The sequence below is a fragment of the Chiloscyllium plagiosum genome, chromosome 33, assembly GCF_004010195.1.
Source record: "Chiloscyllium plagiosum isolate BGI_BamShark_2017 chromosome 33, ASM401019v2, whole genome shotgun sequence".
In the NCBI taxonomy this organism is placed as follows: Eukaryota; Metazoa; Chordata; class Chondrichthyes; order Orectolobiformes; family Hemiscylliidae; genus Chiloscyllium; species Chiloscyllium plagiosum.
This window is the reverse complement of record NC_057742.1, coordinates 21,586,632-21,614,548: the sequence shown is the minus strand read 5'-3', so window position 1 is coordinate 21,614,548 and position 27,917 is coordinate 21,586,632. Positions and strand designations below refer to the sequence as shown.

General features: G+C 39.5%; 1 protein-coding gene across 1 annotated transcript in view; it reads right to left on the bottom strand.

Annotated features, from left to right (window-relative positions):
* The window catches only part of samd14 (sterile alpha motif domain containing 14), a 190,002-nt gene that overhangs the window by 70,922 nt on the left and 91,163 nt on the right, over positions 1-27,917 (bottom strand). The window contains exons 3-5 of the mRNA XM_043675132.1: positions 19,828-19,985; positions 18,949-19,285; positions 9,112-9,205 (exon numbers count right to left, since the gene is read on the bottom strand). Of these exons, the coding sequence (XP_043531067.1) occupies positions 9,112-9,205; positions 18,949-19,285; positions 19,828-19,985 (589 nt within the window). The remainder of the gene's footprint in view (positions 1-9,111; positions 9,206-18,948; positions 19,286-19,827; positions 19,986-27,917) is intronic.

Sequence of the window (27,917 nt, the reverse complement as noted above, 5' to 3'; positions counted from 1 at the left end):
CTGATGGATTCGGCCATTGTTGATTGTCAGTCTGTAATCAAAACAATCAGCAATTAGTTAGAATCCATACCTATCTAATGGCTATAATTTACTAATATTTGGTTTTAATCCTATTTTCACAATGCAACAGATGGATCGTGTGTGTTTGCCGTCAAGGTTGATGTTGTATCATCTGTAGCATTGGACAAAACTTCTACTAACAACCCAAAAATCTCATTTTTTAAGAACAACCTTCTTAATATGTATTATCTATTTGCTGGAGTGTTTATGTGAAGTCTATGGTGAAATCTATAAATTAAGTTGTCCCTAACAAAATTTGTTGATTTATAGATAGAGGAATTCTAACCTCAATTATTCAGAATCACTGCTGGTGGCCTTTATCATATGATAATGTTCATTGGAAACAGTTTTAAAATTATTATTCGACTTCCACATGATCATGATTGTATATATTCTTCTCTTGAACTATCTTTATACCTCCATTTATGACTTATTTCTGTACTTTTATCTGACCATTTATTATCTGAAACTTTCTTGCCCTATTTCACATAAAGCTTATGTTTTATTTATTTTCAGCATTCACATATTCTGGTCAAGTATTTTTATTGATAGACTTTCTAATTTAGTAACATTTTTTTCAACATTTTTAATGCCAAAGTAATGATCCTTTGTTACTCCTGAAGCAAATAATGAGCCACTTAACCAGAATACATTTTAATGATGCTTCAGTATTGGGCAAGGAGTTGAAATGGAAAATGTCAAACCAATCTATTCACATATAGAGGCATTCTTAATACTGCTGCTCAAGAATGAAATAATTCAGTTAAAGATTTAGAGAAGAAAATTCTTCTTGTTGGGAGAGTTTAAGCAAACAGAAGTGAATCTCCATTCCATTTTACACTCCATTTATAATTAATTTCCAAAATACAGTCCTTGTTAATACATCCATGCTAACTCCTATGTTATAATGTCACCATGTTATAATATAACCATATTACTTTAAATTTCAATTCAAGCCATTTCATTTATTTTCAACCAAAATTAAAGAAAAGACCAGATTTTGTTTTCAAAATCCAAACCATTAACGCGGTACACTCCTTCTTTCTGCTTCTCCCACTTCGTTTTCAGTTAGGAGATTCTTTTTGAACAACTCTTTTCCATCTCATCCTATTGGATCATTAGTTCCTTTCCAATCCCAATTTGTTTAATTCACTTGCCACCATGTTTTTCCATCTGCCCTTTAGACCACCCATTTGTCTTCCTGTCCCATCCTCATCACTCAGCTCACATTTCCCTCTCCCTCTCTCCGCAACAGATGACCATGCAATTTGAATTGATTTACTTTATTTAGGGCTCCCATAATCTGCATGGAGCCCCCTGATATGCTAGATCATGATTTTGATCTTTTTCTTTACTCTGCGTGCATTCATTTCAGCATCTGCATCTTATTCATGTCCTCTACTTGTTCCTCTTTTTCTGCTGTTATCCATGTTTCTGAATTACATAACAAGGCTTGACAACATCTTTTAAAAAAAATCTCAGTTCCTCTTGACTGAATGCTTTTGCTGAGATTTTTCTTCAACTGCAGATGAATGCCCTGAATTAATTTTGCAGACATTCGTGGTTTTCCAAAAAAGCACAGTTTCCTTGATTTTATTGATTTTACTAACTACATTAGCTTTGAAACACAAAGAGCTTCAGATTTGCATTTGTGCCTGTTAACTATAATCAGCTCAATACTACATGAAAGGAAGTCTCAATGTCAAACAACCACACAGATCAGCAGCATTTATTCATGCCATCATAGAGTTGTGGCAGCATTTTGAAAACTTGGTCACCTATGGAATTTACTTTTCAGCATCATCTGAAGGTTATTGATCTGCCAGGAACTGTGGATTTTTGACATTCTCTTCACTGAACCTTCCATTTTCTTTATGTATATGGTGGGGCAGAATCTTGTGAGGGTCTTAGCAATATGGGCTGTGGCTGGATTTGTGCCAGAATTGGACAAGAAGTCAAGCCAGGCCTATCTCACCTCCACTGTGCCTTGCTCCTCCTAACATCACTCACATCTGGCCTAGATCTTATTCTTAACCAGCTACTGTGCCCTGGTGGTCCTTATGTTCAAATCTATGATTGACAAATCTCGAGCTTTCTACCTATGGGGTCTTGATCTTAGAAAAAAAACCTAAAGTAGCCGTCAACTGCCTGCCTGGCACACATACTGGCAGATCATCCCAGAAAGAGGCATTGTGGAGATCTCATCGTCAAGGCCCCTGTGACTGGCACTAGATTCTATCCAACACAAGAAAGAGGAAAGAAAAGTCTTATGTTTCCATAGTACCTTTCACCTCTGTGAATGTTTCACAGCCAGAATTCAATTTTTTTTTCAGAAAAGTAGTAGCTGCCAATTTGCAGACAGCAGGATCCCTCAAACAAGAATGAAGTAAATGACCAGTTAATTTGTTTGGATAATACTGCTTGAAGGAAAACATGCACATCAGCCCTCATAAAACATGATTAATGTTGTGAATAAAGCTACAGGATGGCAAAACCACGTTCAGTGGCTGAGTAATTGGTTTAAAAAAATGTTGACATGTCTTGAGTATTTGTAAGTGTTATTTATGAAACTGATCACTAGGTTTTATATCTGATTGACATAAATCATTAGCATTCTTGGTTCCATGCATGCATACACCAGATGTGAGATTGTGAAATGGTGATAAATGACAGAAAAACTAACAAATAAAAGTAAATTCTAAGCAATCAGACTATAACATAATTTTGCTTTGACTATTTCAACAATTAAATAGCATGTAAACCAACATTATTGATTTTATGGAAATAGGGATTTTTATGTTTTTGTCAGTAATAAGTGGCTCATAAATATCTCCAATATCCTTCACAATAATACACACATATATATAAATATAAGATTATTTATGGCACACTCACAACTAAGAAATTTTCAATACTAGATGCCTTTTTACAGCTCCCTCCAACAGGGTTTTGCAAAGATCTGAAGCACTTCCTTCAAGTAATGAATATTTAATGCTTGAAGAAAATGGAGGCAGCAATTTACCACACGAGGGAATACACTGTGTAATCCAATCTTCTGTACTCTTCATATTTCTTTCAAGATTTTCTTTTGTTGCATGCATAATTAGTAGAGATTGTGGAAAGGAAATCAGTTATAACTCATTGCAGGGTCCCTAACCAATGGCAATTCCACCAAAGGTCCTGAGGATGGCCCAACATTGGTCCTCAGGCTCATTAATATTTTCTTTCTATGAGCTTATTAAGTCTGTCATGCCTCAACAGCAGCGTGGCACAAATACAGTCTTGGAAAGCAATGGAGTGACAATGTGATGATGGGCAACTTTCTTCTCTTCCTGGCTGCACTAGATTGTAATTTTTAAATTTAAGAAACCCCCACCTTTTGGTAGGATCTTTTAATTTGACCTTTGTATTAAGATTCCATAGAGAAACAGGTTTCATTTGCAATTGCTCCGCAATCTCATCCAAATTCTTTAAGAGGGGTTATAACAGTCAAGAGACCACCCTTTTACCGAAGTAAAGTACTTAGTGCCAGTTATTGGTGATCAAGGTAAGTCTATACACAGAGATCAAGCAGGGATCAGGCATTCATTAGTTGGAGCTATCTATTTGATTACATCAAGGGATGGGCCAAGATCAATCCTCGGGGGTCAGTGCAGTGAAAGTCATGGATTATCAAAGGCTACTGTTGTAGTACAGAAGTCACTTGCGAGGTTCAGAGGCAGGATGGTGGGATGGACAGGAGGCAATAATTGTGAAGGGAGTAACTCAAAATTGCAGGATGGGAGAGACAATAATGTACTGGAGGACATGAGTTCTTGCAGTGGTTGAAGATCTCATGAGCTGCACAAGGGTAAGGAGCTGAATTCATCTCACCATGAAGAGTATAGATTCACCAACATGCCCTTATATGCAATATTGCCTTTCATAGCTAATGTGAATGTTGGCTGTAAGGGATGAAAGTTTCATAATCCTACCTTATTTCCAACTCCTTCTGTATTTGCATGACATAACTTCTACTGCATACATCACAGTAAGGTCCTCTAAGTCAAACGTCCATGTGGAGACATCCCTTAGCCCTCCTTATTATAGGTCACCAAGTCCCACTGTATCAAAGACTATGCTAAACCATCATTTCTGTGTGATGCAAATGCTGACTGCTCATATCACTAAGAACTCATTCTACTTCTGATATGCCCCATATAGGTTCATTGCAACTGGTACCAATGTATCCAGTCATAATAGGGGTTATCATTGCTTTGGCTGCTGTGCTATAAATGGGAAGAGATTTTGAAGAGGAACAAATGCACTAGCAAACCCAGTACTAGTAGCAACCTGGAACGGCTGCTAGTCAGTCTTCACATGAATCAGTCAGAGCTGAAGGTTCCCACAAGGTGTGCAGGAGATAACAGGAGGCCCAGAGTCGATTGCCATCAATGCTATTGTCTCCAGGTGAGTGAGGTACAGGAGGGGAACTGCGATCTGGATAGGTAGATGTCCAACCTATCCTGGTGGCCAAAATGACACATTTGACTAATTCCAAGGATCCAGTTGATCTGTCTGGATCTCATAACCCTCAATCCATAAATCTATCAAAGCTGTTATTGATGCAATTTGCGTGAGATCACATCACTTCATTTCATTTCACAGTGACGATGTTAGTGCGACAGAATGAGGCGGAAGATGAAGACATTGAACAAAAGAAACATTACATTCACCATGACAGAGCAAATTAACAATGGGCAACATAAGCCAGATAGGACTTGGTGGACATTCGGTTCCAACAGCTGTCAGCTAAGTGCAGTGATCACTCATCGATTGTAAAGTTGTAAGACATCTTATCGCACAGTGATATTGAATTGAATTGGATGATTTATTGTCACTTGTATTCAACAAATAAATGCAGTGAAGAGGGTAATATGTCGCCATGCTCCGCCGCCATTTTGAGTTACAAAAGATATTAAGATATGAATAAAATATAGCTAAAAACAGAGTTCCACCTCCCTTCTTGTTCTCTACTTGACATCGTTGTGGAGGAAAGGGGGAGAAGAGGTGGTATGTCTCCACAACATGGTCTTTGCCCATCAACGCTCCAGGAATCCCACTCCAGGTTGCCCTGCTTCACCATCAGGGGCACCACACTGGGCCTACCATGCTGCCACCAATGCAATCACCACTCCCCTCGGTCTACTCGGAGTACCAATTCGGGCCTTCCGCATTGCTGCAGCTGACCAATGCTGACTGCAGAGGTTGCCCTGCTACTGTCACCATCTTGAAAACAACCTCCACCACCACTGCCTCGAGTCCTGTGCTGGGCCCACCAGTGTCAAAGTCGCCACGCTCTGGCACCATCTCTCACAGCTGGGCCCATTCTCGCTGCCATCACAAGCTCTCCCAGGTCTCGCTTTCCTTAAGGAGCCAACACGTGCTGCCTGCACACGTGCTCGGGAAGCTGGGCCCGCTCTTGAAGACACCAAAAAGGCCTCCAAAACAGAAAAAAATGAATAAAGGAAGAAAGCAAAAGGAAAGAGCAAAAGCAAAATGCAAAAATAAAAAAAACAAAGAAAGCAGAGAGAAACAGACAAACCCCAAGCCAGGAGCTCGTACGCAGTGTCAATACTCTGACACCATCTTGGACCAGGTACTGGCCCTACGTTTGATCCAGGAGGCCTTTGTTCAAGTCCCATCTGCTCCAGAAGTATGTAGTAACATTCCTGAATGGGTGGATAAAGAAAATATCTGTAAAGTTGTTGTGGATAGAAAGGCAAGTCATCCCTGTCTGTCCCCAGGAGCAAGTGCAGCTTTCATTCATTTGCTTTTACCTTTGCTTCAGTTGTTGTTGGAAAAAAAGTGAACATTTTCAACTATTTGATGGCTTTCCAGTACATGATGCTTCCACATTGAACAATGGGAAGAGGTTATGCTACGATGGGCAATAGGGAAAAAGTGAAGAACCCTTAGGCAGGGTTCTAAGATGATATGGCACAAAGGATGGTTAACCTGTGTAGCTTGATTCTTGCAGTTTCAGCTCAAATAACATTTGTCCTTGACATGTTTTGATGTAAAATAGCACTACATTTACAAATGCACGCTAATATTAGCAATGAAGTGGCATCTAAGTAATCTCAGAGGCATAGTTTTCTTATTCCAACCCCCCACTACATGCACTGTAAAGGGCAGCTGTTAACTGGCAGTTCTTGACCTGCTCTTGACAAATGGTGCAAGCCCCAGGAATGGGAGGTCTGGGTAGAGGTGAATACTTCCACCATTACTGAACACACTACAGTACAAGTGCAGCACCATGGAGCCATGAGGCATCCATCATGGGATAAGCTGTGGAGAATTGCGTGAGATGACCCATTAGAGGTCATAGAGAGAAACTCTCCATGAAACTCCCCAAAATTGACACGTAGCTGACTTCTGATAAAATTCAATCACTTTGTCTATGCTCCAATGACTCAAGGAGTTTGAAGCGATAACTAACTTCTAAAACTGGAGAAATGTGAGCAGCCTCACTTAGGATAAATGAAATCACTTGGAAACTACTTGAAGACCAAACGGGTGATATTGATTCAGTTACCTGTCATACATTCCTCCTGATTTTCATTTCCATATAAAATAAAATTGCACCGAAAAGCTTGAGTTTAGTCATTGAAAGCTTTAAACCCAAACAATTGAGTAGAACATGGCAAGTCTAATAAAAATAAGTTTAAAGAATGGAAGATTCCTATGATTTGGCTATGATTTGATTATGTGGGATATAGCTGTAATGGGCACTTAGAAGTTTGAAACCAAGTAGGTATTGTAATATAAAATTGTTTTGAAGAATGGTATAGAACAGATGGTAACAAATTGGGAGCCCATGTTACACTTGATGTTCTTCTCCATTGAAGTTTGAAGTGTCTATCAGGCAGAATGCACAGTAGGCTGGTGGTTCACTGATTGCTTGCTATAACCAAGTACCCAACAAGAATTTGGCAGCCATTGTATTTTTGCAGCTCCATTCTAACATTCTAGTTATTGCAAATTGGAAATTAGTTTTGCTGCAACTGACTGAGGTTTGTCAAAACCATAATCACATACATTGGAATTTGCCACAGAAACTGAACACTTTTAAAAAGAAGTTCAAACATCAGTTCACAGCGGGAAGAATTTAATCAAGATTTCACATTTTAAATCATTTGCGGTAACAACCAAAAACACTATTAACTGAATATTATCTTTGGAGGCAGTCGGAACCTTAAACCACAAAATGGAATATCTTAGCCTGCCCAACAAAACACACTTCACAGGGTCACTTTGTACCATTCTTAATAATATAGAATATATTCCCCTACAGTGTGGAAACATGCCTTCGGCCCAACAAGTCCACACTGACCCTTTGAAGAGTAATCCACCCACAACCCATTCCCCTACCCTATAACTTTACATTTACCCCTGACTAATGCAGCTGACCTACACATCCCTGAACACTGTGGGCAATTTATGATTGCCAGTTCACCTAAGCTACTCATCTTTATGTAAAAATTCAATTTTCTCAAAAATAATACAAAGTGATTGTCAGCACCCCAAGGGTTGATTTCTTTGCATTCTTCGGCCAGTTTTTAAAGTGAGGTTTTCTGTTCCTGGGGACTTCCTCTCCAAAGCAAACTCGTTGACTTTTTCAGCCTCACTTTAACAAGTTAAGAATTAGAATTACATTTTTATTGTCACGTATACTCAAGCATAGGAATACATGAGTACGGTGAAAAGTGTACAAGGTCGCAATTCTCTGGTTCCATCTTGGTTACAAATCCAAAATTGAAGAAATAAAAAACCAAAAGGACATGAAAACATCAAGATCTTAAAGTCTAAAGCCTTGTCTTCATGAAGGTGTTTGGAATGCTCAGCTACTGATGTAGACAACTAGGCCTAGCCATGGCCTGGAGCCTTGTATCAATCGCTGGGAGAAGCGGTGTTCTTGTTGCCGCTGACGATGCCACTGCGAGCTCCAATCACCAGGAGGAGCTTTGCCATCGCTGCCGACCCTGAACCCTGGAAGGTGCTGCTGCCATTACGCTCTCACTGCTGATGTTGTACTGCCGCCTCCTCAAAATGCAGAGAAGGTCCCAGGAGGCTACTGTCTCTGATCCTGCTGCCACCTCCTCCTGCTGGGAGGCTGTTGCCATGCCAATGCCGCCAAATTGCCGCAAAAGGCTTTTAAGCAATGGAACAGAAGGAAAAAGAAGAGAAAAAGTAAAAAGAAGAAAAGAAGAAAGAAAGCAGACAGGAGTGGATGAGCCCCAGGCTCAGCCCTGCTACTCTGCTGCTGCCATCACCATTTCAATCTGTGCAAGTACCTGAATTCTGGTATGGTGAACCTTGCAGCATCCTATTGGCCTCTCTCCAAGATCCAGGCAAATGCCAAGACAATTTCTGTGATACTCAGGAAAGTCTATAATTTAATCTTCAGAAAGGTTTCTTTCCTAAGTAAATATGAATCACATCGGCCTGACATTTAGGTAGAAATGCTACTTTGAAATCCTTAAGAACCCAGCTTATTTTCATCTTGGAACTAGGTGGATCGCTTAAAGCATATTTGCTTACAGCCTAACATTCTTATTGTCTTTCTAGGACTTTGGAGACTCGTGGTCTCTGCTGTTAACATAAAGACAATTGTCATTGTCTCGAGGTGTAAATATCTTGTACTTTCTTCTTTCTGAAGTAATCAATGTCATTTTTTGATGTCCAAAAATCAAACCACTTAATCTCACGTTTTGGCTGGGTTTCATCACTGTTTACATGAACACTTAAATTTGAAGTCACACTCACAAAACTCAATCATGTTTAAACGCTCATGATTATTATAAATGTGAAAGTAGAAGACTGTTAGATGATTGAATAAAATGGGCATTGTGCTATATTGTTTGTTATTGTCTTCTGTGCATTATCAAAATGGCAAATTATGGATTAAAATGCTTAGATGTTTACAATGTCTCCATCTTCTTTGTTCTGTTGTGTTACATAAAAAGAGCAAAGATTCATTATTTATTTTGTTTGAACTATGACACCTACCCAAGGTCCAAAAACTTCCGCCTTGTTTTTCTGTCCAGGCCTACTGTGGGACTTGCTGGTTCTGCTGGACTTGTTTCTTTGCTCTCCCCTGAGCCTGTGATTACAAAATTATACGCAGAATTATAAAACATAAAAGACACTGTCGGTCATTACTTTTCCCCACTCGTGTCAGTGGTTTTATTGCATGTGTCTCATTTTCACAGCAGTGGGCATTTAAGAAAGAAAACAAAATAGAAAGTGCATAACATATTTGCTTTTTTGGATTTAAGTGAATTCCATTGAAATGATCATAAAACCTTGTCATTCCATCTAAAGATTAGACAATATATATCAATAGATGCTGTGTCTAAGCTGGACTGCAAAGGTCCGTATATCTGTCAATCTTCATTCTTACTTAGGAATTCATTATGGTGGTTTTCAATTAATGATGGTCAGTGATTGCTAACTTATTTTTGTTTTGTCACTGAATCTGAATTTTGAATTCAGAAGCAATTTGAATGCTGTTGTTTTATTATAATCATTCAGCTGACTGACTGTCAAAGTCTTTAGTCATGGAACATCATGAAGAAAATATCATTTATTTTTGAGTTAGGCTGCTGTTCAAATGTTGATTAGAGCAGATATAGCAATCAACCCAGAAACTTCAAATCCATGTGATCACAAATCTGAAATATGAAGGCAAAACACAGCAAAAATTGTCAACTGAGACATGTTCATGATCAGGAGAAGATAAGCCTTAATCTTGCATGTGTACTTTCATGTCAAAATCACTGAGGTGGAATAGGTCGATACTAACATTGACTGCTGTTCAAAATAGAAGCCTCTGTGATTATGCAGCACTGAGATGAAAAGGAGAGGTTTTTTTTAACCCTATCAATCACATCTTGGAGCAATGGAGAAGTTTGTAGTGTGTGCTTTATGATCTTTATGACTAAAGTAGTACAAAGGATAATGTTTTGAAATGTGATGGATGTATGCCTTGGAAATTAAATACCATTTCCCTATTCAGTAAGCTGAATGAAAATTCTAATACCCTGCTACATTTTTTTATTACTGCTGCCACACAATCCATTGTGAAGGATTGTTCATGGTTAGACATTTGAAGTTTGTCTTCAAAAGTGTCTGAAGTGAGTAGGAGCATTATACTCAACGAAGTTTTCATACGTATTGATCAGCTGGGTTTTGATATACAAAACAAAGTGTCAAAAGCATCAAATTTTGATTGAAACAGAAGTTAACTGACACCTGAAACTGAAACCTACTTAACAAAAGCTGAATTAAGCTAATTAAACCTGTTTTTGTGTCATTCAGCAGCTTTTCTGCTGATCTGAGAAAGCAGCCTCTGTGCATCATTCTTCCTGTGATTTTTTTTAAAAATCAAATGGAACTAATGCTGTTTTCCACCAGAAAATTCAGTCAAACAGTTGTTGAATCAAGGGAAAAGGCTCACCATGTTTAATTCAATGAAACCAACTCCTTTAATGTGATGGCACGTTCATAAAGCCATATTTCCTCATACACTGTTGGTTTCCCAGGGGCCAATGCTATGAAATGCAGCAGATGGGAGGACATCATGTGGCTTCCATCCACTGTTCCTTTATAATATCAGAGTGCTTGTAAAATCCTACATTAGCTTCTTGAAAACTATCAACATTTGGGAAACAAGGCATGAACAATGAGCCATCTGTATAAAATAATTAGTGACAATTGTAACATTATACAACACAGATTAGTATAATTTAATGCAAAATCTGCCCTTACGTGAAACCTGTTATCTAAAAGACATTAATCTGGCTCATTTCTTCTTTTTTTTGCAAAGTAAACAGTGCTGGCCCCAATGCCATTATTGTTGTGTGAATAGACTATTTGGCATAATAGTGTTCTAAATGGGGATGGCACGGTGGCTCAGTGGTTAATACTGTTGCCTCACAGTACCAGAGATCCAGGTTCAATTCTAGCCTTGGATGAATGCCTGGATGGAGTTTGCATGTTTTCCCCATGTTGGTGTGGGTTTCTGCTGGGTGCTCTGGTTTCCTCCATAATCAAAGATGTGCACGTTATGTTGATTAGCCATGCTAAATTGTCCTGTAGTGTGAGATCAGGTGGAGTAGCCATGGACAACGTGGGGTTATGTGGATGGTGTAGGTCAAATGTTATTCAGAGTGTTGGTGCAGGCCAAATGGCCTCTTTCCACACATTGGGATTCTATGACCGGAATCCACTGTGACTTCATTAGGATTTTCTGTTAGGCAATAATGTATTGTATGTGGAGTATTGATGTTAACAATATTAAAGTCTTAACTTGCAGTTTGGAGAATAGTAAAATTAACTGTCGTCAATCTTCAAACCTCCTTCTTCAACCTTCATGTTTTGCAGGGATAAGGGCAGAACCTTTCTGCAGATCAGGCCAAGGAGCAAGGAGATACATTGGATGTCATGTCAAGTTTACATCAGCAAGTCCATTATAAATGCAGTTTAGAAAATGTTGACAAGATGTACATATGGCAGCAAGGTCTTAAATTTATTATAAATGCAATATATTATCTGCAAGTTATGTATAATGTACATACTTGTTAAATAACAGTGTAATCTGATTGAACAAAAATATAGGGAACAAATAAATGGGTATCAGTCATAGAAAAGAGATAAATTAATGGATGAATAAATAAGTTTGTGATGTGATCCTTATTAACATGTCCTTCTTTCTATTTTATGTTGTGTTTTCTCCTTGTGGAATGCTTTATGCTAGACATGAAATGTGCAGGCCAAAGCCATTCTCATTCAAGCGATGCTTCTGCATGTGTGAGCAGTGGCCCGGGAGTGGAAGCTGGCTATTTAACTTTAGGAGATCACAGCTCCAACAGCTTCTGTTCTCACTCAGAATCCACACACTTCCACTTTATAACAGGTCTCACTATCAAGAAGCAGGCTCCTTGACTGCTCAGCTCTGCTCCCTGACTGGGAGCACTGAAACCAATTCTGGTACCTTGCTGTGATTAGCTACCTCACACAGGCTGGAGACTGAGGCTGGGCATTCTTACTCTGCATGGGTCAGTGTTTGAGAAGTGGGAATACAACGCTGTCTCATGCGACAGCACTGATTTCTATTCAGAGCAAATATTCACTTCCAATGTTATTGACATTTGTTTGTGAAGATAACATTTACTTTCTACTTAATAGTTCCTCCCAATCCTCCTTACCTGATGTCCCATGATATACAAGGCAGGTAAATGCTATAGCTGAGAAACCCTATACAAATATCCCTGCTGATACAGTACATTCTCTTCCTTCTTCAATACTACTTCTTCTCCTTTAAAATTTATTCCATTGAATTTGCAATGAATAAATTCCAATTCAAATTGCCGTGAGCAGATTATTGGGGCAGGATTTTCTGGATTGAAAGGAAGTGCCAATGGCCAGGATTGTAATTAGGCAGCAGGGCATCCTTGGGCAAGTTTCTGTCAGTAACCAATTGATGTTTGGCAGCAGGAGAGTGAATAATAGATCGTATTTGGGAAGGGGTTCTGACAATAGCAAAGGAAGGGCAGGCCATAATCTTCAACTAGGTTTCTGACATAAAAGGCAGTGGGAGGGACAACACAACAAACGAGCTTGTATAGAAATGGCTTCAGCAAGAAGCTGGTGGATCTGTGGAACTGACACAGAAAACTACGAATGAGCAGTCTTTGAGAGTATTTAAGACAGAGACGGACAGGTTTTTGATTAGAATGAGGATCAAAGCTTACAGGGAGAAAGCAGGAGCATGGGGTTGAAAAACATATCAGCCATGATCAAAAGGCAGAGCAGAGTTAATGGATCGAATGGCCTAATTATACTCCTATATCTTATGTTCTTATGGATGGAGCTATTGAAGGGGTAGTTCCAAGGTGCAGTGATGGAGGTGCTTCTTTAGGCGGTGGGGAGATGGCAAGAGATGTAGGTGCCTGTGGATGGAGGACATGGCCTCATTCAGCATGAATAGCCAATGATACAACTTAAAGCCTTACTGAAGAATTCAATACAGTATCAAAGAAATATAAAGTTATAAAGACTGGCTAATAAAGGAAATACTGCAACATTTTTTAGTAAAGAGTCTATCAAGTTCTACAGTCATTCAATACAGAGCAGCATTGTTGAGTGTGCTTTTTATAAAAACACAAACATAGAGGGACTCTTACTTTACAGTCCATTGATGTTTGTCAGGCTCTGTCAATTTCAATGTCTAATATCAGGTCACTGGAAAGCCAGGTTTAAGGCTTGTCAATGCAATAGTATTTCTGACTGACCAGGTATCTCTAGTGACATGACTGAGGGAAGTCAGTAGTCGCAGAGCAGTCACATGACCGTGAGATAGTCCCACAAGAATTTCAATGATATGGTACAGTCTGGCAAGGCAAGTGACATTCATGGTAGCCAGCTTGCAAAGCCACATGTCATAAACAGCATTTATATGATGTGAGGCACATTGGCCAATTCATACACAGACATGACCAGAAACCAAATGACTCATACTCGAGATGCCTGGTCAGTTTCTCTGTCTCCTTCCCTTTTGGAATAAGGAAGTTATATTTCCTATCTTCCAATTGAATGTAACTTTCTCCAAATTAAGGGAATTTTGGAAAACTGAAACCAATGTATTAACTCTCACTAATTATTTTTCTGAAGGCCCCACAATGAAGTCCATCAAGAATCAATCGTTTGTCAGCCTGTATCTCCACCAATTTACTCAGAGCCATTTTTCTGTTGCGATTTTCTTGAATTCTTTCGTCCCTTCCACTTCCTAATTGATCACAGCTTTTAGGATGCTACGTATATCCTCTACAGTGAAGACTGATACTAAATATCTGATACAGAATAATTAAATCTTCAATCTCACTTTATAGGACCAATGGTCACTTTATTAACACATTTTCTTATTTATATATTTGTAGAAATTCTGACTGTTCTTATATTTCTTGCTAACTTTCTCTCATTTTCTAATTTTTCCCACTTCATTAATATTTCTTTGCTTTTTGTAAGTATTCTGTCCAATCTCCTGGTCTGCTATTTGTCTTCACATAACTGGATACTTTTTCATTTAGTTTGCTATTATCTCTAACAATTCTAGTTAATTACAAAAGCTGGGGTCCCTTGGATTTTTTTGTGTATAGAAATGTATGTATTCCGTGTATGCTAAAATATCTTGTTTAATGACCGCCACCACATCTCTATTGCCTTATTCCTTAACCTAATTTAACCTAATTTGCCAAATCATTTTAGCTGGCTATATTTTGACACCTTTATTGTTGTCTTAATTTAGATTCTAAGAAAATAGTCTGGGACCCACACCCGTCTCCCTCAAACTGAATATAAAACTCATTGAGTAATAAAGGCATATAACATAGTAGAAACAGGCCCATCAGCCTACCATCTCAAGACCAAACTACATAAATCCCATTTACCTGCACTTGATCCAAAGCCTATTATGCCCTGGCATTTTAAGTAGCCAGATATTTCTTAAATATTGCAGGAGCACCTGCCTCCCCACCCTCTCTGTACCCGCAAGATGAAAAAAAAAAATTCCTCAGATCTCCTCTAAGCCATTAGCTACTCACCTTAAACTTATTCCACTGGTCTGCCATGGGAAGAGATTCTCATGATCTCCTCCATCTGTGCCTCATATAATTGTTTTCCTCAATCAAATTTCCCCTCAGCCCCCTCTGCTCCAAGAAACACAAACCCAACTAAGGGCTTTCCTTGACCCCATCTGCCAGAGATGTTTGCCCTTCTAATTTCATTTTTAACCAACCCCCTATACTCTCTATTTTTTGAAGGGCTTCCTCTATTTTCAATGTGCTCCACTGGATATATGCTTTGTTGTTTTTATTTATCAAACTTTCAATATCACTTAACATTCAGGGTCCCTGCATTTGCTGCCCTTGCTTTTGATTCTTAGAGAAACACACTGACGTTGAATTCTCATTACACTACTTTTAAAAAGCTGCTACTTTCCGAATATAGACATACCTGAAGGTAACTGCTCACAGTCTATGTTTACCAGATCTTGTCCAATGATATTGAAATTGGCCGTCCCCCAGATTAGACATTTAACTTCTACACTATCCTTTCCCTTTCCATAATGCTTTCAATCATATTATGACTAGGTGCTGCCTAGGGGTACTTTCACTATACGATCATTCATAAATCCTATCTCATTGCACAGTACAAAGTCAAGTGTAGCTTCATCTCTGACCATCTCCAGAATGTGCTATCTAAAAAGCTGTCCCAAAATGATTCTCTGAATTCCTTATTGAGGCCATCTTTTCAAATTTGACTTTGAAAATTGATAATTAGATTAAAATCGCCTATCATGCCTTCCTGACAAGTTCTCATTATTTATTTCTTTAGGCTCCACCTTATCAAATGGTTAATGTTCAGGGACCTGTCCAGCACCTTCCACAACTGACTTCTTGCATTTATTGTTTTTCATTTCTTCCCAAACTTTTTCCACACTTTGGTTTCCTGAACTTAATAACAATAATAATGCTGATATCATCATTAACTAATAGAGCCACATCTCCACCTTTTGCTAAAAAATTCTCTTTCCTAAATGTACCTTATCCTTCAGGATACAAGTCCATAATCTGTATATTCTTCCCACCATCTCTTTGCTGCTAGATCATAGCTGGTACTAGACCAGATTTGTTTATTTGTATTTGTGTCTCAGTTCATCTGATTGTATCTAAATGTATGTAGCATTCAAATTAGAGTTTTAGCTTTATCCTTTTACTTTCATTGTAAATTCAAATCATTGTCTTAAGCTTGTACTCTAAACCCCCTCTTGTCTTGGACTGTTCATCATTTTTCATGAATGCATTTTCTTTGGCCTTGACTCTACACTTTGTTTGACCACATAATTCCAAATTTGATCTATTTCTCCTTTTTTTGTTCAAAATCTTCTCTATTTCCCTAGTTACCCTGGTGACAGAAAGGCCCAAACGTGGTTCGAGTGGAGATGTTCACCATCATTACAGACCTCACTTACTCTGACAGTGGTGCTAATGCCCTACAAACTGGAACCCGCTTCTCCCACATCAGTTTTTGACTGCACATGCATCTTCTAATCTGGTTTGCTCTATGCACATTGGCACATAGCTCAGGTAATAATGCACAGATGAGATGATGATCTTTGAGGCTCAATTTCTTCATGTGGCACCTGGATCTTCTCACTGATTATGCAAAGTTTCCTGCTTTGTCCTGCCTATGACAATGGCACGTAGAACAACTGGGCCTACATCTTCCTTTTGCAGCTTCCTCTCCAATTCTAAGCTGATTTCCTTAGCCTTGGCACTGGGCAGGCAACACTGCTGTCTGAATTTACACTCTTTGCTGTAGCATATGATGTCAATTCTGAAAGAATCGCAAACCTGTTGAACAATAGCAAAGGATGAGGCTCTTGTGATCCTGCCTTTTGGGTCCCCTCACATGCTTTATTCACATAGAGTCATAGAGATGTACAGCATGGAAACAGACCCTTTGGTCCAAATCATCCATGCCAACCAATCTAGTCCCACCTGCCAGCACCTGGCCCATATCCCTCCAAACCCTTCCTATTCATATACCCATCCAGACACCTTTTAAATGTTTCCACTGTACAAGCCTCCACCACATCCTCTGGCAGGTCATTCCATACACGTATCACCCTCTGCGTGAAAGAATTGCCCCTTAGGTCTCTTCTCTATCTTTCCCCTCTGACCCTATACCTATGCCCTCTAGTTCTGGACTCCCCCACCCCAGGGAAAAGACTTTGCCTTTTTATCCTACCCATGCCCTATATGATTTTATAAACCTCTATAAGGTCACCCCACAGCCTCCAACGCTCCAGAGAAAACAACCCTAGCAAATTCAATCTCTCCCTATAACTGAAATCCTCCAACCCTGACAACATCCTTAAAAAACTTTTCTGAACTCTTTCAAGTTTTACAACATCTTTCCAATAGGAAGGAGACCAGATTGCACACAATATTCCAACGGTGGCCTAACCAATGTCCTGTACAGCCACAACATGACCTCCCAACTCCTGTACTCAGTACTTTGACCAATAACGGAAAGTATACCAAATGCCTTCTTCACTATCCTATCTACCTTCGACTCCACTTTCAAGGAATGATGAACCTGCACTCCAAGGTCTCTTTGTTCAGCAACACTCCCTTGGACCTTATCATTCAGTGTACAGGTCCTAATAAGATTTGCTTTCCCAAAATGCAGCACCTCACATTTAACTAAATTAAACTCCATCTGCCACTTCTCAGCCCATTGGTCCATCTGATCAAGATCCCATTGTAATCTGAGGTAACCTTCTTTGCGGTCCACTACACCTCTAATTTTGGTGTCATCTGCAAACTTACTAACTACACCGCTTATGCTCACATCCAAATCATTTATATAAATGATGAAAAGAAGTTGACCCAGGACCAATCCTTGCGGGACTCCACTGGTCACAGGCCTCCAGTCTGAAAAACAACCCTCCACCACCACCCTCTGCCTTCTACCTTTGAGCCAGTTCTGTATCCAAATAGCGAGTTCTTCCTGTATTCCATGAGATACAACCTTGCTCACCAGTCTCCCATGGGGAATCTTGTCCAATGCCTTACTGAAGTCCATATAGATCTCATCTACCGCTCTGCCCTCATCAATCCTCTTTGTTACTTCTTCAAAAAACTCAATCAAATTTGTGAGACATGATTTCCCACACACAAAGCCAGGTTGACTATCCCTAATCAGTCCTTGCCTTTCCAAATATATGTACATCCTGTCCCTCAGGATTCCCTTCAACAACTTGCCCACCACTGACGTCAGGCTCACCGGTCTATAGTTCTCTGGCTTGTCCTTGCTACCTTTCTTAAACAATGGCACCACGTTTAAAAACTAAAAACAACAGAAATCTCATAACGTTTCTTAACTGTCTTAATCGCTAACCTCTGGCTCTCTATTGAATGTTACTGTCAAATGATAATGAGATACACATGTGGTAAAAGTTTGTATAAAAATAATATTTTCTCCCAGGTGTTCTAGCTAGCCCTAGAATATATTCTCCCTACATAAGGTTGAATAAATAATCAAAAACCTCTAGCCAGACACTTGTGCTTGATCATTAGAAGTTACCACAAACTCCTCCTTAGATTTTGAATTTGAAGAAGACATGAGCAAATTACCTCATTATACAAATTCCAATCTTGTTTCATAAAACGTAGGGAACAAACATCCATTCTAGGCCTTAGGTTAATGTAATTCATGTCTTCTCTTTCACCCAGTAAAGAAATATTTAGCTTGGCATTGTTTTATCCCATCCCTTATCAGTGTTTGTCACCCACCTATCTGTAAATCTCTTCTGGTTCCAAGGCCTCTTTGGAATGTTTTATAGTACCAACCTTTGTTTATAGATTCCTGCTGACACTATCCTGAAGGACATATAAAGTTCATAAATTGTAATCTGCTCTTTACCTTTTTTTTCTATTAACCCTTCCAGCCAAATTCTCATACTTCCTTGCTGGTAGGTCAAATTTCTGTAACATACAGAGGAACCTCGATTATCCGGCATTTGATTATTTGAACTTCAGATTATCTGGCAAGATCGCAAGGTCCCGATGCTTGGCTAAACTATGTTATCCAGCATTCGATTATCTGGAATTCAATTAACCGAATGAAATATTCCCTACTCGCGTCCTTCAGATAATTGAGGTTCTTCTGTATATATTTAAAACTTAAACTTTACACTTAATGAATTGTTTTAGTTAGTCCAGATGCAAAGCTAAAAATACCTCAGTAAGAAAAGAATGGAAAAATGAGTAACAGTACCTTCACTGTGCTTCTCTGTTCTTCTCTCTCTCCTCATGTGAACTGGGGAGGTGTCAGAACTGTGGCAAGATTTGGAAGGGGAACTAGTTGGAGTCAGACCCAGTGCTTCCTGGGAGGAAGCATCAGTCAGAGTCTGGTACCGGCTCATCACCATTGATGCCTGCTCCCCTTCTTCAAACGTTCTCCTCACAATGTTAACATCAAATGAGAAGGATGAGGCTCGCTGTGAGGGAGATGCTGAAGAGATAGCCGATTCTGAAGATGGAGAGGAACCCCGCAGGGAGGAATGTAAAGGAGATCTCATACTGTGCAGTGGACTTCCATAATTATCTGTAGTCTAAATTGGAGAAATCAGAGCAATATGGACTATAAACAAAGTGCAAACAATCTGTTTAATTTGTAGAAATCTAAATACCACACTACTAGTCATTTATTACTTCATGATCAGACTCTGAAACATCTATATGCACCTCATTACCTCTCCGTTGATATTGTTTTGCTTGACTTTACAACATCCACTGAAGGTTTAGGTTCCCACTGGAGTATGGCTCCCTGTGCACTTTCCACTTTCTCATCTAAAAGCCCAGTACTCATTTATGAACATAAATAGTAACTGGTAGGACATTATTTGACTATCATGGAAGGCATCATGGCCAAGGCCAATGCTATCTTCATCTTACATCCATGCACAACATTTTCCAGTGGAGATTCCAGACAGACGCCAAGACTACAATATTCAGACTGGTGACAGACTGACATCAACTAATTTAGCACAACTTAAAACTCCCCAAATTTCCAGTTCAACTGTCACTGAATGATCTATGCCAGGTAAGGGTAGGTGCCCTTATGGTGTTACAGCTGGAAAGAAAGATCATTTACCTTTCTTTCCAGGCTGTCATCTCCCTCTGTGGAACTAATGCTGTCACGGAGTCGAGATCTGGATGGCCTCTGTCGTCTTGCCTTAACGGAGAGCTGGGCTCGAGCCTTCTGCAAACTGCTGTCAAGTCTTTCAGTCTCTGGTATCACCTCATTAAAATCTGCACCAATATGAAAATGTGTTAATGGCAGTAAGTACATTTATGGATAATATAAGCATGTAAATGTATTGACAAGGCATTAGGTTAAACCCATTTGATAAAACCTGGAATGAATAAAATTACCTATTGCATCACTTTCTTACGATAGTCCTCGAGTTATGGCATTCACATTTTTGATTACTTTCAAGCCTTTAATTGTTTTTAAAATAACTCCAAAAAGCCAGTATCCTGTCACCAAGTCATTTTTATTGACACGTGCATATTACTTGACAGTGGTCTGGCTTCCTCAAACTCAGCTCTCAGAGAGAACAGAACCTCTGACACTCCTATTTATATCTGTCAGCCAGGGCTCTCTGGTCAGATCAGGTTAACAGCCTCAATCAGGAAACTCATACTCTATGAGGACCATCTGGCTGACCTCATTACAATCACTACAGGTTTCTTTTACTTTATTCAAAAGGAATTCTGAGAGCTCATATCATCGTAAATGGACCAATTATAATACTTGGAAAATAGGAAGTACTGGCCCATGTGACCTGCCAATCCTTGATATGGAAGCAGTATAACAGGAAAGAAGTTAAATTATAGAAGCCTAATGGCATATAGGCATAAAGGTAAGCAGAAATTGAAGAGCTGAAAAGGAGAATTGAGAAAGGAATTATGTGAGAGTGCCACATAAAGATTGGCTAGACCTTTCAAGGAAAGGGATTGAAATTTTATTTGGACGAACTATGTGGCTGTGGCTGAAACTGGCACTGTATAGGTAGAGTGGAGTGCCCACTGAACCAGTGAGACTGTCTCTGTTGTAGTTGTTATTATGCAAATAATTTATAGATTGTTTGAGCTGTTATTTTCCTGTTATCTTATATTTCATTTAGTTGATTATGACTCATTTTAAAACGAAAGTTCCATAAAGTGAAAAGTTACTGGTAAGTTCTTCATATGCAGGTTGTTTGGTACATATGGGTCTTTTAGTTGATGGATTATAACAGTCTGTGTGACTAGAACTAAAATGAAAAGCTACTGTAAACCACAGTGATTTTCCCCTGAAACATTAAGAGATATCATAGTTGAGTAGATTATGGATTAGAAATTTGAAAGTCACTATGGCAAAATTAATACGTTCAATTGTAGTTTGTGGATTGACATCATTAAAAATGAACAGGATTGAACTATTACAAGAATCTAATTGTTTCACTAATGCAAGAAAGGGAACAAAACCCTGCTTCATAATACAGTCATAGAGATATACAGCACAGAAACAGAGCCTCTAATCCAACCTGTCCATATCAACCAGCTATGCTAAATTAATCTAATCCCATTTGTCAGCATTTGGCCCATATCCCTCTAAACCCTTCCGAGTCATGTACCTATCCAGATGCATTTTAAATATTGTAACTGTACCAGCCTCCAGCACTTCATCTGACAGCTCATTCCATACATGCACCACCCTGCATGAAAAAGTTGCCCCGTAGGTCCCTTTTATAGCTTTCCCCTCTCATCTTTAATCTATGTCCTCTAGTTTTGGATTCCTCCAACCTGAGAAAAAGACCTTGGCTATTCGCCCTATCTGTGCTCATCATGATTTTATAAACCTCTATAAGGTCACCCCTCAGCCTCTGACGCTCCAGGAAAAACAGCCCCAGCCTATTCAGCCTCCCCCTGGCAACATCCTTGCAAACATTTTCTGCATCTTTCAAGTTTCACAATTTCCACATCATTCACAGGATGTGGGCATTACTGGCTAGGCTTGAAATTATTTCTTATCCCAGACAGGATAAACCCAAGCTAGGGAAGAAATTGCTGCACCTTTGGCAATGATTTTGGCATCTTCATTGTCCACAGGAGAAGTGCCAGATGATTGGAGGGTGCCAAATGTTATTCCTTGGTTCAAGAAAGGGAATAGGGATAATCCTGGAAATTACAAACTAATCAGCCTTATGTCCATGGTGGGCAAAGTTTTGGAGAGGATTCTGAGATACAGGATTTATGATTAATTGGAAAACCATGGCTTGATTAGAGATAGTCAGAACGGCTTTGTGAAGGGCAGGTCATGCCTCGCAAACCTTGTTGAATTCTCTGAGGATGTGACAAAACACATTGATGAAGGTAGAGCAGTGGTGTGGTGGATCTTAGCAAGGTGTTTGATAAGGTTCCCCATGGTAGGCTCATTCAGAAAGTAAGGAGATATGGAATACAGAGAAATCTGTCTATCTGGATACAGAATTGGCTGGCCCATAGGAGATAGAGAGTGATGGTAGATGGAAAGTATTCAGCCTGGAGCTCGGTGACTGATGTTGTTCCGCAGGGATCACTTCTGGGACGTCTGCTCTTTGTGATTTTGATAAATGACTTGGATGAGGAAGTGGAAGGGTGGATTGTGGATATTGTGGAGGGCTGTTCTAGGTTGAGGTGAACATTTACAGGATGAAGAACTGGGCTGATAAGTGGCAGATGGAGTTCAACCTGAAAGGGTTAAGTTTGGGAGGTCAAATTTGAATGGAGAATACAGGGTTAATGGCAGGATTCTTGGCAATGTGGAGGAACAGAGGGATATTGGGGTCCATGTCCATGGATCCCACAAAGTTGCCACCCAGGTTGATAGGATTAAGAAGGTCTATGGTGTGTTGGCTTTCATTAGCAGGGGGATTGAGTTTAAGAGCCATGAGGGCATGCTGCAACTCTCGAGTCCTGGTTAGGTCACACTTGGAATACTGTGTTCAGTTCTGGTCACTTCATTATAGGAAGGATGTGGAAGCTTTAGAGAGGAGATTTACTAGGATGTTGTCTGGACTGGAGGGCAGGTCTTATGAAGAAATATTGAGGGAGCTACAGATTTTCTCATTGGAGCGAAGAAAGATGAGAGGTGACTTGAAGATGTTGAGAGGCATAGTTAGAGTGGAAAGCCAGAGAATTATGCCCATGGCCAAAATGTCTATCTTGAGGGGGCATAATTTTAAGGTAATTGGAGGAAAGTTTAGGGGAGATGTCAGAAGTAGGTTATTTACTCAGAGAGTGGTGGGTGCATGGAATGCACTGCCAGTAGCAGTAGTAGAGTCAGATACATTAGGGACATTTAAGCAACTCTTGGATGTGTACGTGGAAGACAGTGCAATGAAGGGTGTGTTGGTTAGTCTGATCTTAGAGTTGGATAAAAGGCCGGCGCAACATTGAGGGCCAAAGGGCTTGTTCTGTGCTGTTCTATATTCTATGTTCTAATTACTCCTGAGAAGGTAATGGTACTCCTGTTTCCTTGAACTGTTCCAGTACATGTGAAGTTGATACACAAACAATGCTATTAAAGAGGCAGTTCCAGGATTTGAAACAGTGACACTGAAACAACAGTTATATAGTTTCAAGCAGGATGCTATGTGGCTTGGATGGGAACTTTCAGTTGGAGGCATTCCCATGTATCTGCTCCCCTTGAACGACTAGATGGTTAGGGTCCCAAGTTTCAAAGGTGCTGTCTCAGGAGTCTTTGTGAGTAACTGCAGTGCACTTTGTAGATGATACACACTGATGATACCGTGTGGAAGGATTGAATCTTGAGGATGGTAGATGGGCTGTCAATCAATTAGATTGCTTTGCCTTGGATGGTGTCAAGGTTTGAGTGTGCTATCGGAGCTGCACTCATTCAGGCGAGTGAAGATTGTTCCATCACATTCCTGATTGTTGCCTCAAAGATAGTGCACAGGCTTTAAGAAGTCAAGAGATTAATTGCTCATTGCAGGTTTCCTAGCCAATGACTTACTCCTGTAGCCAGAGATTTATATAGCTGGTCCCATTCAATTTCTGAACAATGGTAACTTCAAGAATGTTGATAGTGGGTGATTCAGTAATGGTAATATCATTGAATGGCAGAAGGTAATAATCAATTGTCTCTTATTGGAGTGGTCATTGCCTGGTACTTGTGTGATGCAAATGTTACTTGCCACTCTTCAGCCAAAGCCTAGGAGTCTGTTGAGGTCTTGTTGCATTTGACCATATTCTGCTTCAGTGTCTCAGGAGCCATGAATGTGTTTGAATATAACTATCAGGAAATATTCTCACTTCTGACCTTAGAACCGGGGGAAGTTCATTGATGAAGCAACTGAAGATGGCTAGGGCGAGGACACACCCTAAGGAACCCCTGCAGAGAAGATCTGGATCGCAGATGACTGACGTCCAATAACCACAACCACCTTCCTCTGCGCTAAGTATGACCAGTAGAAAGCTTTCCCCTCATTGTCATTGACTCTGATTTTGCTAGGGCTCCTTGATGCCACCCTCCATCAAATACTTCCTTGTGTCAATGACATTATTCATCACTTTTATGATGTTGAAGAGTAAAGCAATGGAGCAATATGGCAGGGTTGTATTTATGCAACTTTTTGTGGCTAGGACATACCTGGGCAATTTTCCACATTGCAGGCAGTTGCTAGTGCTGTGGCTTTATTAGAACAACTTGACTAAAGATATGACTAGTTCTGGAGCACAAGTCTTCAGTACTTTTGCCAGTGATCTGAGTCTATAGCCTTTGCTTTATCTAGTGCCTTCAGCTGTTTCTTGACATCATGTACTATGAATCAAACTGGTTAAGAACTCTATGATGATGAAGACATCGAGAGGAGACTGATATAGATTGTCCATTTGGAACGTTTGGATGAAGATGCTTTCAAATGCTTCAGCCTTGGCTTTTGCACTGATGCTCTGTCATTGTGGATATGGATAGTTGTGCAGCCTGTCCTTCCAGTGAGTTTTTTTAAAATGTCAACCATCATTCACAACTCAATATGGCAGGACTACAGATCTTAAATCTCTCCTTTAGTCTGAGATTGCTTAACTCACTCTACCACTTGCTGCTTCTGCTGTTTGGCATGTAAGTCATTCTGCTCTGTAGCTTCACATGCCCTCCTGCACTCTTCATTGAACTGTCATTGATCTACTACTTGGTGGCAAGGATACAGTGGGGAATATGTCAGGCCATGAGGTTATAGACAGTAGTCGAAAAGTGTGGCGCTGGAAAAGCAAAGGAGGTCGTACAGCATTTGAGGAGCAGGAGAATAGATGTTCCGGGCATAAGCCCTTCATCAGCTTCTGGACTGTAGTCAAATAGAATCTTGCTGTTACTGAAGTCCTACATGGTCAAACCCATACAGATATCTGCAATTAGCTCAGGTTCCTGTGGACAATCTATGGATTAATATAATCAATGATGAGCGCTTTTGAATTGCTGCTGACCAGACAATTCAATCCAATTCATGTCAGAGGGGATAAAATGCTTTAACACCGAAGCAACCTGTATTAGGTTAAACATCTCAGGAGTAAAACTGAATTTATTAGAATTTATTCTCGCCCTGAAGATATTGATATTGTTAGTATCACAGGAACATAACCGTAAGCAAAAGCTAGACAAGAGACAGAGCTTCAAGGATGTTGGATGCTTCACATATATGAAGCCGTCAAGCTAAGTGGAAGACAACTATTATTCATTAGGTTTGACATAATGGCTATTCAAAGGAGGAACAGAAGCAATTTGTTTTGAAAAAATAAAGATGAGTTTCAAAATAAAAATTAATGAGTGCTGCAAGTCACTAGGTCAAGGCTAAAATGTACACTGATGCGCTTCTAATAAATCAATAGCAAAACATGGCTATGATACTGACATAAGGGAACCAGCTTTTCACATTCATGATCTAAACTTCAAATAGAATTAAAACTTAGGTGTAACATCAGAGAATTGCAGTAAAATTGGTGGATTCAGAAGAAAAGGGAAGAAATTGGAGAGAGAACAAGAGAATGTAAAGCAATAGTTACAACAGGAATAAGAGGTCGCACCCCTTTTCTGAAATTTAAATCTAGCATTATAGGACATATCCCAACAAAGGATTAGGACATGTATTTACAACCTACCTGGTTTATCCAGAAGTTCTAAGAATACCAGACCATCCCTCAATTGATTCATTCTCCAGAAAATTATTGAGCTTTCATTTGAACTTAAATGAGAAACATGCTCGACATGTGATCAAAATGTTACATCCAGCAACTAATACTCCAGAACACTATAATTTTCAATAAAATTATCCTTTACATGCTTTACAGTGGAAAAAGATTTAAATAAGGTCAACTGTGTACAATTGTTGACATTTAATACAGAACATTACACAAAATTCAATGGCCTTATCCATTTTGAAGTAAAACCATGCACTAGTTTATGATTTAACTGTTATTGCAATCGGAGACTGGTGTCACTTGATTATAGGTCACCAATGGATGATTAATGAGCAGGCCATGGAGTTAAAAGGTTACAAGCTGGCTTCAATCACTGGTATTTCAAAAAAAAAGTGAAACATCTTGTTCCTATTAGAAATAATAAATACTCTTTGGCCTCAAGAAGAATAATCTGTACACTTGGTTCCTGAGAACGGTAGTTACAAAAAATTCACTGCAGTAATTCTTTGGGAATAACATGACTGGCAATAGCAAAAGTGACTGCAATCTTTGAGTCAGGGGAAAGGTAAAAACAAGTAAATGACAGGCTGGCTACCTTAATAGTGAAAGAAGTCCACAAAGCCTAGCTTGACCTCATAAAGGGATAGGCCTTCCTCAATAAATTTACTGGAATGGTGTAAAAATACAACTGAACCGGACTGAAGAGGAAAACTTCTTTGATGTTGCATTCTCAGCTTTAAATGTACATCTGGCACACTTCAACCAGCAATTCTCAAGAGGGGAAAATGGAAAATTGTATTGAATATTAAATAAAGTGATGAGTGGTTGTGGTGAGGATTGTATAAAGCTGCATACTCTTTACAGCAATGTCCTATGATAATCTGTCCTTTAACCTCTTCTTCAATGTTGTAGGTTAGTCCAGCAAAAGTGATTTCGCCAAGAAAACAAGCATTAAAAGGGATTTGCATAAAATTAGGTTCCAAGAGGGTTTACGGTAAGCCATATTTAATGTCATGAGTCATCAGAGATGGCGAGGGTGTAGTGTTGGTTTCTGGGTTTCAGGGAGACAGCAAGGAATGTATATTGGTTGGGGGAATTGTTAGAATAAACTCTTGATTTTAAGCTGTAGCATTTTATTATTTTACAGGCAACATTTAAATATGAGTTGAGGGTTCAGAAAAGATTTACAAGGCTCATTAATCATCCATTGGTGACCTATAATCAAGTGACACCAGTCTCCGATTGCAACCCGATTCCCGGTTGTCAGGGGTTTCAGATATAAGGGAACTGATGGGGACGGTACTTTGAGGAACCAGCTTCACAGTTATCCAGAAAGGAAACTAGATTTTTAATCCTCTAGCCTTTCCAGACAACTGTACTTTGTGGAAGCAGAATCACTCAAATTCTCCATTGTTACGCCATTTATTTTTTAGGATGTTTTCAGACACAGGAGGAATGCTTATCAGAATCTTCAATTTTTAAGGCAATTCCTAAGAGTCTGCCGTCTCACAGTCTCACTGTCTTACTGGGATTACACAGGAGAACCATGTGCAACTGCAGTCTGCATTGCCATGACAACTTTCAGGCCATTGAAATATTCCGGACATTGTATCAAATGCAAAATGCATTAAAAACATCAACAGATAGTTCCTAGTGAAGGTGTTGAAATGATATAATCTTGAGATTGTGACTGAATAGAAAATTGTTCCATTTATGACAAAATAGATTTCCACCATAGTGTTGTGAAACTTGAAAAGGTTCAGAAAAGATTTACAAGGATGTTGCCAGGGTTGGAGGATCTGAGCTATAGGGAGAGGCTGAACAGGTTTGGTCTGTTTTCCCTGGAGTGTCGGAGGCTGAGGGTTGACCTTGTAGAGGTTTACAAAATTATGAGGGGCGTGGATAGGGTAAACAGACAAAGTCTTTTCCCTGGGGTTGAGGAGTCCAGAACTAGAGGGCATAGGTTTAGGGTGAGAGGGGAAAGATATAAAAGACACCTAA